Source organism: Dendroctonus ponderosae, unplaced genomic scaffold (assembly GCF_020466585.1).
Source record: "Dendroctonus ponderosae isolate FM_Combo_2020 unplaced genomic scaffold, Dpon_F_20191213v2 Dpon_F_20191213_1, whole genome shotgun sequence".
Lineage (NCBI taxonomy): Eukaryota > Metazoa > Arthropoda > Insecta > Coleoptera > Curculionidae > Dendroctonus > Dendroctonus ponderosae.
The window spans coordinates 16692158-16712823 of NW_026017110.1; the positions used below are offsets into that span (position 1 = coordinate 16692158).

Here is a 20666-nt window from a genome sequence, read left to right on the forward strand (position 1 = left end):
CCATTTACTTACTTATAGTTTTAGGGACTAGCACTTTGCCACTGTTTTAATATTTTAATTTATTCCTTCGTCTGTTTTGTTCGATCATTTTAAGCCGCCTACATTTTCACTTTCTCTGAGTCGACAAATAGCTTACACTGAAAAACTTTAGATTTTCCTTATAGTCACTGTCAATATTAAGAGTTTATTAATTTCTGTAGGTTTTTATTAAGATTATTATTTAATAATTAAAATTATTTCAAAAACCTTGTTTAGAATCACTCCTCAAATAAGCTAAAATTGTACAAAATATCAGTATCTCCACCCACTAAAGCAATTTAAATGCAGATTGATGTTTGTTTTTAATTTATTTACTTAACATTTGACTTGTTATTATTCCGCGTTACCCCTCATACAACCACATGACCTTTGCTTCACTAGCTTTGTCCCAAATACGACGTAATAATATTTAAATGAGGAACCCATTAATTTTAACTTAGTTTTGAAATTGTGGGTAGTCGCAATATGCAGATGTAGGCGAAACTGCAAGTTTTTCATGGTTTTTCAAAGGCGTAAAATGCGTTACTAAAGGCTGTGTTTTTGATTGAAAATTACGTTCAGGTTTTTGCAGTTTTAACAGACTCTAAATGACTGAGCAACCCCCAATGAAACGGTAATTGGCACTAAAATAATAAAAACGAGTAAAGTTATTTGTTCAATCAATTTCTGTTCAATATATTTTAATGCTGTATTGTATTTTCTGTTGAGTTCTTCAACGTTTCTGTCACCAACATTTTCTTGTAGTGTTTGTTGCTTTCTGATAGAATTTTGTTCAAGCCGCATTATATTTTTTCCTGAAAACTACTTTCTGGTTAAACCTTTGCAAAGTTCTAGTTTGAACCACTTTACTTGCGAAATGTTTCCTCAAGTTCTTCAACCAATTGAAATTCCATAAAATGAGCCAGTTTCTAATGGAATATTTTTGAGCTTGTACCCAGCATTAAACTAAAATTGCTTAATTGAACTATACACAACAAGTATAATTAAGGTTTAATTAAATTGTTGGTTTCATATCAAACTACTTCCAAGCAAGCTTCTTTGAAGCTCGGAACGTTTTAAAGTAACTGCTACTTTCCTTTTCCGCATTTAATCAAGTTTCCAAATATGTCTTAATATAGCCTAACCATATAGAATTGTTATGTAGAACTTATTCAAATTCGCCTTTCAACCTTGTTCATAACTGGCATAACATTTATTTTATTTGCATATAACGCTGTTTCGGTTGTTGTAAAAACGTTGGTTTTTGTAAAAAGAGCGAGTTCTATTATCGTTGTTAGCAATCGACAAAAGGCAATGCTGTACAAAATAACAAATACATAATAAAAGCATTCAGATTCCAGACCAAAGGGTCGAAAATTTGATGTTTTGCAAATTTTCAAGTGAATGCTTTCTAGTTGTTAAATGTAGCTGAATTTTCCACTTTTATGGTATTTTACCGAGCTGATAAATATAAAATAATACAAAGATGAATTTCCTGTCGATTGTGTGATTGATGAAAAGCAAAGTCGCATGTATTATGTCTAAGCTTTTACTAAGACTTAGGTAGTCATCTGATATTAAGACCAGAGTAAATTGACATTAACGATTTGATCTGCTTGAGTGAGCCTGGTGAAAATAAAGCCGGGAAATTTTCTGGTGAAAATAAAGCCAGTAAAAATATGCCGGTTTGCTAATTTCAAGGGCAATTTAATAGTTTAAGCTTTGAAATTGTGAGCGAGCTTTTACAATAATGGCTATCGCTAATATTCAAAGTTTCGCACTCTTTGGCAACCATCTAAGAGTCCGCATCAAAAATATACACATTTCCGTCTTCAGTTGGCTAAAATATTCTAGGTTAAAGTTGTTTGTTTCCAGATTATTATCGATTGCCTCTTGAATCACTTTTATCTCCGCAACAAGACTTGCTTATCAAAATAGCCAGAAAACTTTTATGTTTCGATGTAGGAGCTTGTAACTGACTTTGTTATTGAGCGGCAAACTTTGAAATTGTTTAACTTCTGAAAGGTATCCACCATAGGAGTGGCCAATTGGCTCAGAATTACGATCAAACTCTATAAAATATTGAGAAATTCCGCTTGAATGAACGTATTCCTTACGTGTTGTAAATGTCTGCAAAAAATTCAATAACTTCAGGAAGTTTTGATTGCAGCCCGATATTTTTAGTAGGTGATTTGCAGCAATTGGATGCTGAACTTGAGAGACTAGATTTCTAGTTTTAAGTTTCTACATAAACTTTTGTTTTTACTCTGTTTCTTCATTTCATAAGGATTGTTGTGTGTTTACTGTTAAAATATTAGTCAGGTTTGCTCATATATTTTCTGTAACTTGTCGTACTTAGTATGCATCTAATGTGTGTTTTTTTTCTATCATGGCATAAGTGGAGGTAAATAGGAGCCCATTATTTCTCACGTTGCTCTTCCATGATATTATTTGCATTAAAAACGCTATTTATTAGAGTTATTTACCATGAAATTCGTAACAGGTAAATGCATATATTGAGGTCTACTGAACTTGTTAAGCTTTTAGCTATTAAGATTATTTCGATAACAACATGCTAACGGAATTATGATAATACCATAAATTTTATCTCACTGCTATTTTGTGGTTTGCAAATTGTAGATTTCATTTGCAAAATAGAGTAGAAATAGACAAAGTTCCACGTTGATGAAAAATAACGGAAATTTACATAATCATTACAAATCATTGCAAAATTGGTACTGTTGAAAACCACAATTAAAATATACTTATACTGATACTTTTTCCTTTGCGGTCTAAAAGGCCTAAAAACTCGCATGTTTCAACCCATGATCACGAAAGCGTAACTCTTATTTTATTTTCGAAGCGATCTTATCTATTTTTTCCTATTCTATTATCTATTATGTTTTCAGTGTTCGGAATTTTTTTACACTTTGACTATGTGAAATGCTCAGCTCCTTGATCGAATATTCTATTTCAAACGCATTCTAGCAGCTAAAGAGTTCACATTTCAGTAACAAATGGGGCTACTAAATTCGATAACGACTCGAAATTGCCCAGATAATTCAATAGTATCATATGGTTAAGCTAACTGTGATGAATACCTCTAGAACGTGTTAAATGGGCTTGTAAACCGATTTAACAGTTTAATGATAATTTATCATAATGTAGGCTGTAAGAATATATGGGCTGGACCTTACTCGATAAAGCTTACCATATAAGCGTTTTATCCGCGTAAATTTAAATGCGGCGTGGATATTACGTGAATTTTTAACAAAATATTAGTTGAAAACATTGTAAGAAATATTTCTGGAAAGACTCACTTCTTTGAGGGCACTTAGAAATCATCAAATTTTCTAATAATGAATACAGAAAATTTGAAGCATTAGACTGTCAAATGTAATGTGAGAATTCAATATGAATAAATTGTATTTTTTAGCACACAGGTTGGGATAACTTGTTAGCGATACTAATAAGAACAGGGAAGCCTATAAAATTACACAAAGAAAACTTGTTGGCTCATTTATACAAAATTGTTAGACAAAATTGCACTTTTAAATATTTGAATTGTTTTATTATACAACTTGCTGTTTTGGTGCATTTAGCAACCAAGCAATTTGGCTTAGCTTCGTTTCGCAATAACTTATTTATTAATAATATTAATAACTATTTTATACCGCAAAAAAATCAATCATCAACTACTCAACTAGTTTCCAGTACCCTTTATTTTAATAACTTTTTTAAAAATAGTTAAATGTAAACAGCAACTGGAGCAAGTGAAGGACTGATCTGAACCCAAAATTTTAAAATAAAAACAAATTTAATTAAACAGCGAAAACTAATTTAAGAAAAAATGCGTAATTCTAAAACATGTTTGCTGTCAAATTCATTTTCTTGCGTTAATTCAGAGTCTAAGTATGTGTTTTAAATCAAAGGCGAAAAGTTGATTGTGAATTTGGATTAACAATTTTAAGTCTTATAGATTTGAACTTTCTGCAATACTTGCGCTATTTTCATTTACGCAACTTCAATCATGTTATGAAATGTTTTATTTCAAACGGTCTCTCTTTGCAATAAATACCGTTTTAGTGTATTATTAATGTGGACTGAAAACGCTTTCAGGGACTTAATCCTATAGAGCGCAGAAAATATTGGCGATTATGCTTTACAATCATTATTACTGATTATTAATGTATATTATTTCAAGGCATTTTTCGTAGCACAAATTCAATAAAAACACTTGTCTACCTAAGTATTCAAGTAAATAGCATTTAAAACTGCTCCAGAATCCAAGTTTTCAACGGGACTATCGCTACATGAATATTTTTATCTTGATTTGTATAAATCTGGACATATATTCTACCACCTCCTCTAAACTGCCAATATTCTATATTCGCTAAGAAAAATTGAGACAAAAGATGCTTAGGATGAAAAACTAGCTATTGAACAAATTTGGTCATATTCATCCACGATCATATACATCCATACGTATCTGGAAATCTGATCATTAAATCGACGGCGGCAGGAAAAATATTGTCGCCTGGCTCCAAACAACCTGTACAAAATATACCGACTGCATCAAACCCACTATTAACAGCATTTATTAGATCTACTTTGAAGCTCCATTAACTGACTTAACTTATCATTGTTGAATGGCACGAACATGTTTATACTGCAGTTACGAGTAACATGAGGATTGAACATTGGTTAGTTTATTAGACTTTGATTCCGCAAGGGTTGTTTCTTTTAGCCTTTCAGCTCGTATCTGTTACCTTTCCGCTGCTTAGTTTACTGTTTCCTTTTTCATTACTTTACCATCCTGTTGTTTCTTTGGGTTAGTTTGCATCAACGTTACGTAATCTTTTTCCTTACTTTCTTCCTTTTTGAATTGAGTTTCTTTCAAATATGCTGTTTAGAGCATTAGTAAACTTGTCCAAAAACAAGTCAACTTCTCATCCTCGTGATTGTTCATCAGTTGTCACAAGTGCGGCATCCAACAATCGAATTTTCTATCGCATTGAAACAGCCATAAATGCCAGTCGATGTCCATTAGGTGTTTCACAAATCAATGATAAACTTAGCTTTGAATTAATTCTCATTACGGTTGAATGTTAGCACTGCACATTTCATCAAACGAACATTTCGAATTATTATTGGAGTGGCAGAGATGAACGTTCCAGATATCGATCATGCCGAAAATTTCAATGCTAACATCACGGACCATCGAGCTTGAAGGCCGCTATGATAAATCAGGTGAATTTTAATTTATGCCTTTAGGGCCCCCTTTATATTGCCTGGGTTTAGAATATCCAATATTCTGTTGTTGCATTTTTCATGCAGCAAGAGCATGGCTGTCAGACTATTATTATTAATTATCAATTTTTGCATAACAATTGATAATAATTTTGAATTTTACGTCATGTTCTACCGAATATTTTTGAACGGGAATTTCTAATTTTTTAAACTAAAACTAGCTGATCTAAGTTGATTTGAAGAATTATTTTAGGTTTCAGTTGTTGCTATTTCTTTCTCCATTTGGGAAGATCGTGGTAGTTTGAAATTTATATTGAATTTTTGCGTATTTGCCATTATTGTTCTCTTATTATGTCTCTAAATTGTTATTGTTCACGACTACCAATATGGGAACTTAAATCTATTTAATAACCACAAAGATAAGAACAAGGGAAATGCGTAGAACTCAATAAGGATTTGGATTTAAATCGAGCTTACATTTGGTGATTTGGAGCATATATCGTCTTGGAACTGAACAACTAAAGCTAATTTCATGCTAAATTAAATTGATTTGTCATTATTTTAGTTCCAAACAAAATCAGTTGCTGGGCTTCAGTCATCTATTGTCTATTTATCAATTAAAATACGTTTTGGTGTTTTCCACCATTATCAGTTTCTATGTGTAGCGTTGTTGCTACTTTAAGCCTTGGCATATATTTGGAGGCATTATTTTAGTTAATTGTTATTTAAGCTACAAATTTTATGCTCTGGCTATAACTCTGTTTTATGCGTGAATTTAATTTATAGCATGTACATTGCTAATTGAACAAGTCGTTTTCATTTAATCGATAGTCTGTCTTGCAGGTTTATATCTGAAGACAATTAGCCAAAATCGTCCTGAGATATGCATTTTTAAACATTTTAATTTTTTGTCTGTTGAAAACTCTTCATTTTTTCTCTCAAGTCATTGAATAAAACTATAAACAAATTTAGTTATTTTTTGCTTTAAATGATTAGTTAGTCTTATTTAATTATGGCTTTCTTCTCCCTATTCTATTGTTGATTTTTTGTGCAAAATTCTTAATCTGCAAGGAAATATAAATTATTTAATTACTGAAAATGTTTCAGTCCTACTAAATGGCAAAACCTTGCAGTCTTCTATACAAAAAAATGAAACTTTAATTTTAAAATACTCGCAAAATGCATATTAGATTTGCCTAGGGTGTAAACCTCTGTTCAAAGTCATCAGAAAAGTTCTATTAAAAATAATTTTTTCGACTAATTTAGAAGGCAGTTTTATGAGTTCTTTTTATGAGACTGTCTTGTCAACTTCTAGAAAGCAAAACTTTACTCACATAGTAAAAAAAATGGGCAAACAATTTCCAAGTCTTTGGGTATTGTCGGTCATAAATTTGAAGCTATTTACGCTTCTTGAGCCCAATTTTTGGATCTCAGAGCCAAATCTCAAAACTTTTGCTAGACGAAAACATAGTTCTTATTACTTCCCATTCAAATTAGTTTACTTTTCTGTCAACCAGCCGTACAATTTAACACCAGTTGAAGTTTTTTTAAAGTAAAGCGGTGGAAAATTTGGCAAAATATTTTTTCATCTCAAAGTAGCTTGACAAACTTTTAATCCGCTCATCAACTATCAGGCTTTAGTTTAGACTTCAATATATTAATTGTTTTAAGTTTGAAAGCTCCTCAAGACACAATATCCTACATTTTTTCATAAAAAAAGAGTTACCTAAATATCCAATCATTTTTAAGACTGAATTTTTTAAGTTTTGAAGACCATTTAAGAACAAAGTTTTTCCAGATTTCTCAATTTTTTATTACCAAGAAACAATCCGGTCGTTAGTTTAATGAGCATCTAAACAAGTTTACCGCTTTATGTTAAATGTATTAGTCGTTTAAGATTTAATAAATTTAAAAAAGATGCCCATTTTCACACAATTCTGTTTAATTTGCATTTAAAAACGTATTAATGATTAATAAGAGTAAGACTTTTGGCTACACACGTTAAACAATTATTGATGGTCTTGTCTGACTAATGTGACTTTTAGAACAAAAACTCCTGAGGATGAAGGCGCCCATCCTTGCAAAACGTCAGAAGGAATGATGCGATTGCCTAAAAGCTTGCAGACTCACAAGTTTCATACTAATCATTGTTAACGTTTCAACGTAAGAATTTTTCAAGCTTATGGAAATGCCTTGAAGTGTAAAATTTTACAATCAACAAATTTTGAAAATTTGAAAGGATAAATTTTCTGAACTAGATTTAAAATCAACGAAAAGATACTGATGTGAAAATTTTATATTAATACCTTCAAAAGTGATCAGTAATTAATTGCAAAACAATATTCCATCAGATAAATAAAAAAACTCATTTCAATAAAATTAAATCCCCAAATTAAACCCTACAATAAAGACCAATATTTAATCAGTAAAACTTGCCATTTTTTAAACATTTTTCCCCAGTCTAATTTTTTAGTGCCTCTAAAACATCTTAATGCTAATTAGTGTTACTGTCCTAATAAAATTGTACTCAATATGGGACAAACCGTTGGCTCCATAGCAAAATTTTCATCTTTCTTTATCGCCTTAGTCTAAATGGTAACGGAAAGCAAAGAGAATTCTAAGCGGAATTTCCAGTTCCTTCAATTACGAATAATCCTCTTTCTTCATTTCAGTGTTTCCTAATAAGATTATTAGACGTTTGAAATAAATGGAGAGACCAATTATGAATTTTCCACCATAGATTGGCCAATTAAGCTATTTATAAATACATGTCCAAAAAGTAGACTTGAAAATGCTTGATTTTACATGGAAATTAATTTTTATTTATAAGGTATGGAATTAAACGATTTTTAGCAATCAGAGGTTAATTGTCTTCTTATTTAGTCGTCATTAAATTTGTATTTCTAATGTTTCTAAAAGTAAATTTGAACATCAAATAAATAAGTACGAGAAAAAGGGAAGATACTTTTAGCAAGTATATGGGCAGAAATCAAAAACATTTGAAGTTGCCTTGGAATTTTTTTCGTAATTAATTTCAAATTGTTGCTGTACTGGATTCAATAAAAAATTGAAAATTTACTTATCTTATTAGAACGACCCGAATATTCTTCCACTGACAATCAGATTAATTAATTGAGTTGAACGTTGGAGTTTCTTAGAGTAACCGGGCAACCAATTTGCAAAATCTCCGCCCTGAACATAAAGCGGATAAGCTAAATAATGAAAAGTCTTTTTGAGCATGGAATGCTACATCAAAGCACGCTTATTCATAGAGCTTAATCCCGGAGGCCATTTTGTGCACTTTTAAGCGCGTATCAGTTTACAATTCTACTTTTATCTTCCGGCTAGGCTCTTACACATTCTCAGGTACTTCTGAAAATTAGTGCATTTAGCACACTTTAATTGTTGTCAGTCAGTTATTCTGTTTGACTTTTATATTTCGAATAAACCATTGTCACTGTATTCGCTTTATAATTTGTAAGCAGTTGTAGCAACCGAATTGAATTTATTGAAAGCTCCAATCTTTCTGATGGATCTTTCGAATCGATTGAACTCAGACCATTTGATTTCCTTAAGGGAAATGTCTTAAAAGAGTAAGAATCATATAAAATATCTAAACAATTAAACGTACAACATCGCAACGTTATTTATAGTTTAAATGCTCACGAGATTTATCGGAATGCACAAGACGGTTTTTTAAAACCCATATTTTTCTTTTTCTGACATAAATTTTTTACTGGAAACTGAGTTTAAGGATTAATGGCTTTTCGATCGTGTTTGACTCTGGAATACATGACCGGCAAACATTCGTAAATAGATTGGGAAAATTGATTGCAAAAAGTCACAAGGGTGAAGTACATGATGAAAAAGTTGATATACTTTACTAAATCAACTCAAAAGAAAGTTTCTAATTGTATAAAGTTTTACAAAAAATTGTATTTTTCAATGCTTTAGATAGAGTTCTTATTCTTACTAGTTGCACATATGTTCTTTGAAAAATAACAGATTTACGATACAGGATGGATTTCAAGAAAATAAAAATATTTATATTATGCACATTTTCCGAGTTTTCAACTGGTTTTCAAAAATATCTTGACTACGTATTTCTGCAGGAGTGGCAAATCGCTAAGTATTAAATTAGATTGCTCCCACTAGAAGGATTAGAAAAATGGCGGTCTTTTTTAACAAAAGCATAATGACTTTCTTGTGTAATCCATAACTCAAACCTCAATGGAAGCTTTTGGTTCCAGCTGTAATTTTCCAATATGTTTCACTTGAACGAACGTTGCACGGATCTTCGCCTTGATAAAATTTGTACTTTTTATTAGCCTTTGCTACTAACTCGATAAGTGTATTCGTTTGGAAAATTCTCATGAGTTAGTAATGTAGTTTTATTGTCAAAATTCGCTATAATAACAGGAAAATGTTTAGGAATTTTCAGCAAAAAAAATAATTATTTTGATGTTGTTTGTGTCTAGCGTTCTAATGATATCATTTTAGTCACAATTTCTAATTCCGGTTTTTCAAATTTATTTTGAAAACTCACTGATCAAATTTCACAAATTGCGCACAATTCCAAATTTTTCTCCCAGTTAAATAGAGTACAGAACATATAATGCATCATTTTCACTATTTCCTAAAAATAACGCTTTTTTGCACGCAAAACCACGTTGCAGGAATATGTTTAATAAGAGCGCTTTCAAAATACTTTGAGAATAAAATCATGCTTGTCAAATTTCAAATATTTCACTTCGCTGACTATGAATCATTAAATCAGCCACAATTGCAAAATCATTTGCCAATGCAATTACGTGAAACATTGTCATTCCCATAGTAAATTATGCATAGGGAATGTTTTATATCCATCCGATCATACAAAGAATTGCCAATCACATGTTGCCTCTAATGAAATGGTTTACAGTTGATCTGGTTTTAATGATGGCATTGACGAGCAATTCTATGCGGCAACTTTTGCATAGAAACTTTTTTCATCCGCAAAGCTATTTGCAAAGCAAATATGAATTACAACGTTTAACAGATGCATCAGCCTGTAACTGCGACCGATAAAGTTAGCAGCAGAGGAAGCTGGAATAGTTATTAGTTATGCTATTCCACATATGCAACTGACGTCTAGCGACTGGGTTGGTTATTATGATTTTGCCAATAATTATAACAGTTCTCGAGCTACTAATGAAATATCTTTTGATTTATACGGCGAAAATGCCTTCGAAAGTTTCGACAATTTCAATATGAAGGGGGTTTGCTTGACATATTCATTTGCTTGTTATAACCGAGGGATTTCATTTTGTCATGAAGGGTGGGACAAATGCAGGTTTACAGTTTCGGCGCATATTTTTTTGCAGAAAATGAGCTACTTCTATATTTCAGTCCACTTTGTTTACCCACAAGAGAGAAATAACTAGCAAAAAATATGGTGAATAATTAAAGTTAACTGTGTAATTTATCTTTTGTTTGCACGCGATGATCAATGGGAAGTTCATATACGTTCGATGGCGCCATATATCGATAAAACCTCCATAGAGAAAGGAAAGCCAGGAATGCGTCTTTCCTAGTCACTGATTGATTCAAAATATCTCCATGCATTTTGAAGAAATTTATCATTTTGCATTTTTTAAATAAAATTTTGACACCGTGTAAATCMGTGACGAAGCATTTTTGTGCAGTAGTTTATATAAGTACGGGTGACTTTTTTCGATGACCAGTACAGGGATCTTCGAAACTGTAGCAGTTACGAAAACTTTTCGTAACTGCTAAATGGACAAAGAAGTGTAGTGTTGAATGCTCTACTCGAAACCAATTTTATTTTTCTAAAATTCGACAGCTGTCAAGAGATATTTGGGAAAACTTATTTATGGTAAATTTTTAAATTGCGCATGGCTTCATTGATATTAATTTGACAGGAAAATATTAAATAGAAAACTTGTAGAAAATTGAATTCCAAACCAAATGTCATATGACATTTCTCCAATTTTGAGAGTCATTTTTGACATATTTGACCCAAATTTGAAGTTTTTCAATGGTAACCATACTTCATTATTGCTTTACCAAATAGAGCATTTTATTACGATTTCTGTGATGTATCACATCGTTAGGGTTTTTCGAAAATAAAGTGTCTGCGAACAATTTACAGTTTTTCAATTTAGTTGATCGAAGTTAGCCATGGAAAATAGTATAAGACATAGCAACAAATTGCTTCCATAGCAACAAATAATAACAGCATCTTTCAATTTTTGACACTCAAGTTTAAATTCAACTTAGCAATTTAAGTTAGTTTTATCATAAAAATGAATTATTCCAATCAGGAAAAGCGCAACATGATTAAAACCTACATTAGGTTGTGATAAAAATGCTGGACGAGCCTCTGATTACTATTTTCAGACGTATTTTGGCCGTCGTTAACCGTCCTTGAAAACATTCAAACGATTATACGACAATTTGGGCACTTGTTTTGCACAATGGAAGTTTTACGCAGCCAAGAAATGAAGATAAAGTAATAAATGAAGATGTGGAGGTTAATGTCTTGGCCATTTTCCAGCCAGAATTAATAGATTTCAACCAGAGAGATCGTAGCAGAATCCCATTCAAATTCCCTTATAAAATATTGTGGACCGATGAACCCCGATTTACAAATTGTGGTATGTTTAATTGACGCAATTTTTGGAATCGAACAAATCCCACCACGTTGAGCAAAGGAGACCACAAATTAAATTTGGGTTTATCGTTTGGAGCGGAATGGTAGGTTAAAAAATTCTTGGACCCTTTATTTTTGAAGGCACCTTAAATCGGAGTCGGTATCTTCAATTCCTTCGGAATAACCCGAATTTTATGTTGGACGACATAGATTTGGAAACATGGTGCAATGTGCAATGGTTTCAACATGATGGCGCTCTTCCGCATAATTTTTCCCGTGCGGAGTCACCTGGATGTAACATTTCCTGGGGCTTGAATTGGACGAAATGGCCCTATTTTATGGCCATCTCCAACCTCCATCACCGGATCTTTCACCTTTGGATTTCTTTTTGTGGGGAGCCGTACAAACACAGTTTACAAAAACAAATATTTCGATTTAAATGCATTTAAAGAAGCTGTTGTTCGAGCATTTGAAAATATTGATGGTCAGTCCGCAAGAAAAGCAACTTTTCCAGTTTTAAAGCGTTGAAATATTTCATTGATAATAATGGTAAACTTTTTACAATAAAAATTAAAATTTCTAGAGTTAAAATTTAATTATTATTTATATGATTTAATTTTTATAACAAACACTTTAGATGAGCAGACGTCTTAATTAAAATAAAGTTATTGCCAACTTTAACGTAGTTGTCAAAATAAATACTGAAGTATACTGTTATTATTTGTTACTATGGAAACAATGCTGTGTGTCTTATACGATTTTCCATGGCTAACTTCTATCAATTTAATTGAAAAAGTATCAATTGTTCGCAGACACTTTATTTTAGGAAAAACCTAACGATATGATATATCGGAGAAATCGTAATAAAATGTTCTAATCGGTAAAGCAATAATCAAGTATGATTGCCATTTCAAAAAACTCAAATTTGTGTCATATGTCAAAAATTACAGTTATTTTGGAGAAATGCCTTATGCCATCCTACAAGTTTTCGAATTTAATGTTTTTCTATCAAATTAATATCAATTGAGACAGGAGTAATTTAAAAATTTACCAGAAATAAGTTTTTCCCAAATATCTCTTGACAGCTGTCAAATTTTAGAAAAATAAAATTGGTTTTTAGTAGAGCATTCAAAACTACAATTCTTGGTCCATTCCATGAAAAAAACTCCCTTGTAGAAAACTAGGGTTATTTTCAGGCCTAGAATGTGTGGTTAAAATAATGCCTCTTCCTGATGAAACACCTGTAACTGAAATATTACCACTACAACATTATGAACAAAAAATAAACTCTGATAGTTAGTAACTTGTCTAAAAAATGTTAGCAGATTTTTATTTTTCTTCTTCGAAGTGCGAACCAAACGATCCTGCTCTGGGTATCCATCAGGTGAACTTCGTAAACTTCGCATCGTCAAAAGCCAACCCTCAGTCATATTTGGAGTGCGCGAAACCACGTGCTTTCAAACCCGTGCATTTCTAAAACGATAAATTCACTTGTGTCTCTATAGAGAAAAAGTCCCTTAGGCCGCATAACGGCCTAAAAGTGCTCAGCCGCCCATCAAAATCAACCGTGCCAGTGAAATCAAAACACGTGCAAAGCGAAGCGTAAACGCTCAGAACCTGCAAAAGAGACGAGTAAGTGTAAAAACCAAAAGTTCTCAAGACCAAGCTCCCCAGAAGCCCTCGAATCCCTCGACACGCTCGGAGAGGAGAACTCTTTTCTCCACTCCGTGTGTGATGGGCAACTATCGCTCCGCTTGCAAGTTCAAAACACCCTAAACGCCACCCGGTTCAATACGAAAATAAGACAACCTCAAATGAGCCTAGAGAAGCCCACGCGGACTCGAATTTTTCACCACTAAGAGCCTCAAAGGCTCCCACCAGACCCCAAACACCAACGCGCGCCAACCACTCCTAAACCCGTCAAAATCGCCTTTAAGCTGGGTTCTCATGAGTCCGGAATGCGGAATGTGGAAAACCTTCCGACCAATCAGAAGTTTGCCGGATGCGTTCGCTCCGCCCATACGCAGATATTTCCAAATTTTAATATTTCCCGCATGGGTGTGGAAGAAGATGTAAACCTAGGTTATCTCCAGTGATGCTCTAGTGAAAGGTTATGTTCAGCAGCGTCTATACGACCATCTTTCATTTTGATGTCTTTGTTTCCTTCTTTTCAGAACGTACAAAGACAAGAGCAGATTTAACTTTTGGTGTCGAACGTTCATTTCATGCGCCTCAAAATACTGGGAAGAAAAAATGTAGAAAAAGGGGTTGTGTCGTGTCTCGCTTCCCGAAAGATATGCCAACACTGTCGGCGGAATGCGAAAAAATAATCCGGATACATGTGAACTGCGTTAATTTTTCCGCGCGTAGTAGTGGTAGTAGTAGGCTGCGCGCACACTTTCCACACTCCGCTTCCGCATAGCATTCCGGACCCATGAGAACCAAGCTTAAAAAATTTGGAAATTCATCACCAATCAAAAAAACCACCGCAGGCATATTAATTTACTCCTCCCAGCCCTGTCCAACTGTGGCACAAACACTTTCTGCCACAGAAGTGAAGACAAACATTTTATAAATCCTGGTTCAAACCCACCGGTATTCCAACAAACTGCTGTAACTGCGGAGGGCCTTACCCTGCCAGTGATTTCAAGTGTGAGCCAGTAATCGCTCATTCAACAGTAAAGCGGAAGCAGGTACTTCCTATGCCCAAAAGAACAAAAAATCCCCAACTCCATTAAGTCCCCCAAAAAATCAAAACAGTACCACTCCAAAATACTCAGCCATTAAACCCGCAGCCAATTCAATTTCTGCTTCTCCCAATATCCGAGATTAATGACCTAGTTAACTAAATTGCGGCCCTGATTTCGAAGAACCCGGTGATTATATAACATGGTATTTAAATAACATATTAATCAGGAAACTCCCACCCCCTTTTTCTCCTTGAGGGCCTGGGTCAAGAAAACCACCTGCATAAATCAACAAAGTTACTAATAATTGCAATAGAGAGTCAAGGCTTTGACCAAGGGCTCTATTAACAATCAACACAAAGGGAAGCGCAAATTTCAATATTTTTTGCAGTTTTCTTCTTTGTGCCGACAGTTGTGCTTATAATTAGCTTTTTACGAAAAGCGTCAGTAGATCAGTACCTAGATCTTGATCATTTGCTTCTTGTGATCTGTATCAAACTATCAAAAAAACGTTTGGCTTTATGGCCACTAAACCGCTTAAAATGTTGCACGCTTTTCCACTTTTTCTTAGTAGGCAAGAAATTAGAAAACCGATGTAAACCTAGAAAGTAACGTATAAGACTTTGTTACCTGTGTTTTTTTTTCTGTCAGACAATGCAAATTGATGTGTTCCTATAAAATTATCAGTTGGAATAATGGCGCTTGTACAAAACATACAAGTTTCCAATAGTCCATTGCAATTTTCTCTAAACGCAGTATACAGAAGACGAATGGCTTCACATAAATACAATTTCTCGAATAGGTTTAACAGCAATTGGAAAATTTATTTTCAATCTAGGCGCAAAAAAGCTCATTCCATTGACAAATTTACAACTGATCTACTTTTATGACTTTAAATGCTCTAGGTTTTGTTCGGGCTCCCTTAACTTCATCCAACCAGTTTTCAACAGTTTCAGCTTTGGTTTGCTAGTTAATTAGTCTGATATTCGTTTCCCATATCAAATTAACCTTATCGGACGAGAAATTCTTGTGGTGCCCAGTCTTTGTGTAGAAATAACTCCGTAATGAATGAATTTAATTAAAGAGGTGGTAGTTTTATTTCGACCTCAACAGGARTCACTAAATATTCTAAATTTCTTACACTGCATGATACCCAAAATGATGTAGGCATGATATAACTTATTCTGATTTCTTCGCCTTYGGTATTACCAGGATAACAATAAAAGTCTGCCTCGTCTGGGTTTTTTYTGCAAGTCCAATGCTCTGACTACTAATTYCTTGCTRTTCAAAATTTTCCTTCTTGTCTCTCTTTCACGGTTATAAAACCCTAAAAATGTTGTTGTTGTTTTTATTTCATATTTATCGCTAATACTGCAGGTGTMRMTGCCTGGAAGTYCAMRTTTWWTMTTAATCGAAATARTTTTTGAARMAYTTTGAACTAAAGTGCTCAAGAAAATAAWTKCTACACGATCAAATGTGCCCTAACTCTTTGGAACWKGWTCACTTTTGCTTGCTACGAGCGATCTSATTTCTGTTTCAAGTGTCACTTAGTTCAATTATTMTTCGGTCACTATGWGTTTTTGCAAAAATGTAGTTCAGCAGATAARGTCYCTACAGGGTGGAAATGAACCAATTCCAAATTTGTTAAAAATTGGCAGGCACGCAGTTGAACAAAAAATATTGTTCGGATTTCAAGGATTTGAAACGATTTCTGCATTTAACATAAAGCTTTAGCTTRAACTTGAGCTCTATATTTGGAAAATCGCCCCCAGACCAAAAACCGAAAGCTAAGCGAAAAATATATTCCAAAAGTCTGTCTTTCTGCCTTTGGTGTTGAAATCCAAAAACAATTTTTTTTGCACAATTGGGAGCAACTTTCAGCAAGTGGACAGGAGTTCTTGAATTCTCTGTCTCCCTCTGAAGCACTAAACTTTGACAAAAACGGAGATTGACGAAAAATAATTGAGCTACAACAGAAAACAAACCGCTCACAGGAATTGAATTATCCAGTTTCTAAGTTAGGGCAAATTTGGCTCTGAAGCATATTTTCTTGGAAAACTGGAAGCTATAGAASTGTTAAGACTCATCAGACTGATTTAAATCCTTGYATATATTGTAAATTTTCCTCATTGTTAGAGCTTCTGCTAATTCCAGGTCTRTATATTTTCTTCAACTATAGATTTTACGACTGTAGTGACTCTAAGAYAGCTAATAAGATTTTTCGCTGCCGCAAATGTGGCWGGAGGTTTTGCATAACGTACGYGTTTATACATATTTACTTYTCAAMTCTTTAGGGAMTTTTTCCACGAAAAAACCTACAGTGCTTTTGCTGTCTTGCATCGACKTTCAGCGATTCTGTTGCGAACAGGWTTATTTCTTTTATGAATAACTTTTCYACTATGAGCAATTAATGCACATTTTATAYAGCTTCAAAATATTTKTCTTTTTAAGTACTGACTACTGCCCGAAATCTTTTAGGAGGCACCTTGAGCTGTATATTCTTGCTCGTAGTGAAGATCGGGATTCTTTAAGCTTAGAACTTTCGAAAAATCACGCGTCAGGTAAAAAAATAAATGTCTACAAAGTAAAAAAACTCGGTTGTTCACTGCAGTGAAGCTTTGTTCACAATTTTGTGTATAAATTATTTAAAAAATGTTAAGCCCCATAATAGATCGCATCATTAAACCAAATCTGTACCCAGAACAGCTACAAGTGTAAAGAGACATTTATTTCCTGTCCGCATAGCTTTCCGCCGTCAATAACTCAAAAGTAAAAGTTGAAAATCTTGTTTTGCATCTCATGTAAAAACACTCTAATAACAGCATTTACAACTAATAAACATCAACAAACTATGTATCAACCTGTTTCAGTGCGAGGACTGCAACTATTCCTGATTTATCACCCGCAAAGCTTTCAGGTCATCATTTTGAAACACTGCCCATAAATCAGTTGAGAAAATGTAATTCAGGAAAATTGTGTATATAAATTCGTAATAAGCTACAATGATCATTCGGGAGATAAATCTTGTTTGTTTGGTCTCAGCTTCAGCGAGGGCGAGCAGGCGACATGAGGCGACGTCCAGCTACAGGGTCCTCGTGACAACATGAACACTTCGCTACCGACAAATGCATCTGTCGCCACCTTTGCTTCCCACGAGGCAACGTATACTATTACACAAGTCGTCTTCATCGGCACTATTGGTAAGTTGCATTTACTTTACGTTCTGGTTTCAACATTATCCGCTTCTCTACTTCCATTATTTACTTTGACTTTGTTTTCTTCTCTTCAATATCTAGTGCCTCCATATCTTCAGATCGTGGTGTCTGTTTCTATTACTCACTCTATTAATTGAAGATTGCGCATAACTGAGTTTGAGATGATCCTCTATCTTGAATCTGTAGTATCCAGTATATTGTTATTAACTCAATAGCGTCTTGTTGCTTCGTTGATTCTAGCCAACTTCTAAGTTCTAAGTTCCTCAGGCCAGATTTTAGGAGATAAAAAGTGAAAATATAAAATTCGGGCAGCCGAGAAGCCTTTATTATTAAATAATTAATTCTTTACACCATTCCAACAGCTGCAAATATAATGGGCAACAGGACATGGTGTGGCTTTTAGAAAAAGCTTTTAAGTACCGTTTTGTTCTGTAAATTTACATTTTACGTAATTATTCTGCAAATAAAAAAGCACTAATTTGTTTAAAGTGACCTGCTACATGCTGTAATTTATATTTATTCAAAAGCAAAAGCTATTTCACCAATTAGGCATGAAAACATTGATTTAATTGAATTATTTAGCCATTCTTGTACTGAAGAACACGACATTATGATGGTTTTGTATTAATTTGTAAACTTTTTGTTTCAGCTGCAATTTTGTCACTGCTCACAGTGGTGGGAAACATTATGGTAATGATATCATTCAAGATAGATAAGCAACTGCAAACAATAAGCAACTATTTCCTGTTCTCCCTCGCCGTCGCTGATTTTGCCATCGGGCTCATTTCCATGCCGCTCTTCACTATTTCAACACTATTGGGTAAGTTTCAATGCATTATACAAAAATCGTGCACAATAGACATGCATAAAAACAATCTTTTGGTGTCACAATAATATTCAGTCGAATCTCTAAATTTCACCGTTTAGTATTCGGTCTGGTCTCAATTTATCTTCCTGTTTTATTATTGTTTTGAGTAAGTGATTTTTCGAACAATCTGGCGATGTTCCTCTTTTAATTTCAGTTTGTTCTTCTTGTGAATTAAAAAAAGTTTGTTCTCCAAAATATTGTAATTAATTACTTGCCGAAAAGGTTTCCAGTAGTAGTAAATTATTGTACTCACAAACACACCTGTTTAGAAATGTTTGCTAAAATATTCCTCAATCCTCTTTACAATGATCTTAATTGATATCTTCATCTCGCGAATTACTTTTTGCATAATAATTATTTAATTATTGTATTATTATCCCTTAATATACCTTCCTGTAAAATATTGTTATTGATTACTTGCGAAAAGGGTTTCAAGTAGATGCTTTTATTTTCTGGTTTTTGCTTTTGTTGCCCCAAATTATTTCTAAACATTTTCGTTAAAATGTTCCTCAATCCTGTTTACAATGAACTTAATTCACCTGTCCTTGTAAATTACTGCTTACGTATTCATTAATCATTAGTGTCACGTAAGATACGTTCTCTAATTTATTGTAATTGTTTACTTGTAAAAAGGGTTTAAAGTAGATGCAATTATTTGCTGTTTTTTTGTTTGGTAGCGCCAAGTTGTTTGTAGAAACATTTGCTGAAAAATTCCGAAATTCTGTTTACAATAAGCTTAATTTGTTTTGTGGACTATTTCTTAATTATTCAATGTTTTGCATTTACTTTCTCTTGATATACGTTCCTCTAAAATATTGTAGTCGTTTACTTGCGAACAAGGTTTCAAATAGTCGCATTATTCTCTATGTTTTCGCTTTGCTGCAACAAATTTTTGCTCAAATATTCCTCAATCATCTTTGCAAATATTTTAATTGATATTACCTTCTTGTGCATTAGTTCTTACTTTTATTATTATATTACTTTCTCTTATTATTCCTGCAATCGTTTACTAGCGAAAAGAGTTTCAAGTAGTTGATTTTATTCACTAGTTTTTGTTTTATTACAATTATATTACGCCAGATTCTCTGTAGAAACTTGTGTTTTTTGTGGTATTTCTCAATCCTGTTTCTGCTTAGTTCTATTTTACTTTACAGTTATCACTTCTATACTCTTTGCTGAAGTGTTTGCGTGATTTCGTTCTTCATTTCAGTTCCTCTCAAATATGTATTTTTAATTTATAGGATTAATTGTAGGTTAAGGTAGCACCAAAAAAACTTAAACGCTTTTAAAAATGCTGCTCACATATTGCGGTATGATGGTTGACTAGAAACGGGAAAAATAAGGATTTGTTTTGCTAAGCTTCGGGAATTCATCCGCTAGGTATTTAGGTCATATTATGTATTCAGGGCAGTGCATAATTGGATGGGGAGAATAAAATTAAATCTGCAATATAGGCCGCACGCCCATATACTGTCTAACGCAGAAAGAATCAATTAATTCTCCCTTGAAACGGTTAACATCTATAAATCTTATGCACAAAAAGGAGCGCATTTATAACTTTTTTAACGAATTAAGCTTTGGATGTTAGTAAACTGTACATATTTATATAGTAGACTGTGTTAAAATTTTGCCAAAATGTTTTTGTTAAAATAATGCCGAAAAGTCTTACATTTTCTTAGGAAACAGTTTCCTCCAAAGCTTTTGTGTCTTGTAAAAACTTTATCTAAAAATGTTTCAAGAAAATAGAAAAAACTTTGCTAGCCAACTAATACTTATTTCGTAGATAAGTTCTATATTGTTGAGGCGGATTCATTTTTTTACAAACTTCTTTTTGGGTATTTCGCCTCAAAAATTTTTGTCTTTAAAAAGACAGAATTTCCGCACGTCTTTTATTACAGATTGATAAATAGTGCTCCTATTTCGCAATAAGAACGAATTATTCATCAAAAAGTAATCAAGAACTATCACCTAGAGGG

The 20666-nt window shown here is 33.2% G+C and overlaps 1 protein-coding gene across 3 annotated transcripts in view; it reads left to right on the forward strand.

Moving 5' to 3' along the window:
• LOC109533728 (muscarinic acetylcholine receptor DM1) overlaps positions 1 to 20666 on the forward strand; it is a 50684-nt gene that overhangs the window by 12965 nt on the left and 17053 nt on the right. For all 3 annotated transcript variants that reach the window (XM_048664343.1, XM_048664339.1, XM_048664348.1), the window contains exons 2-3: positions 17650 to 17807; positions 18472 to 18642. In XM_048664343.1, coding sequence (XP_048520300.1) covers positions 17711 to 17807; positions 18472 to 18642 — 268 coding nt within the window. In that variant the 5' untranslated portion in view covers positions 17650 to 17710. The remainder of the gene's footprint in view (positions 1 to 17649; positions 17808 to 18471; positions 18643 to 20666) is intronic.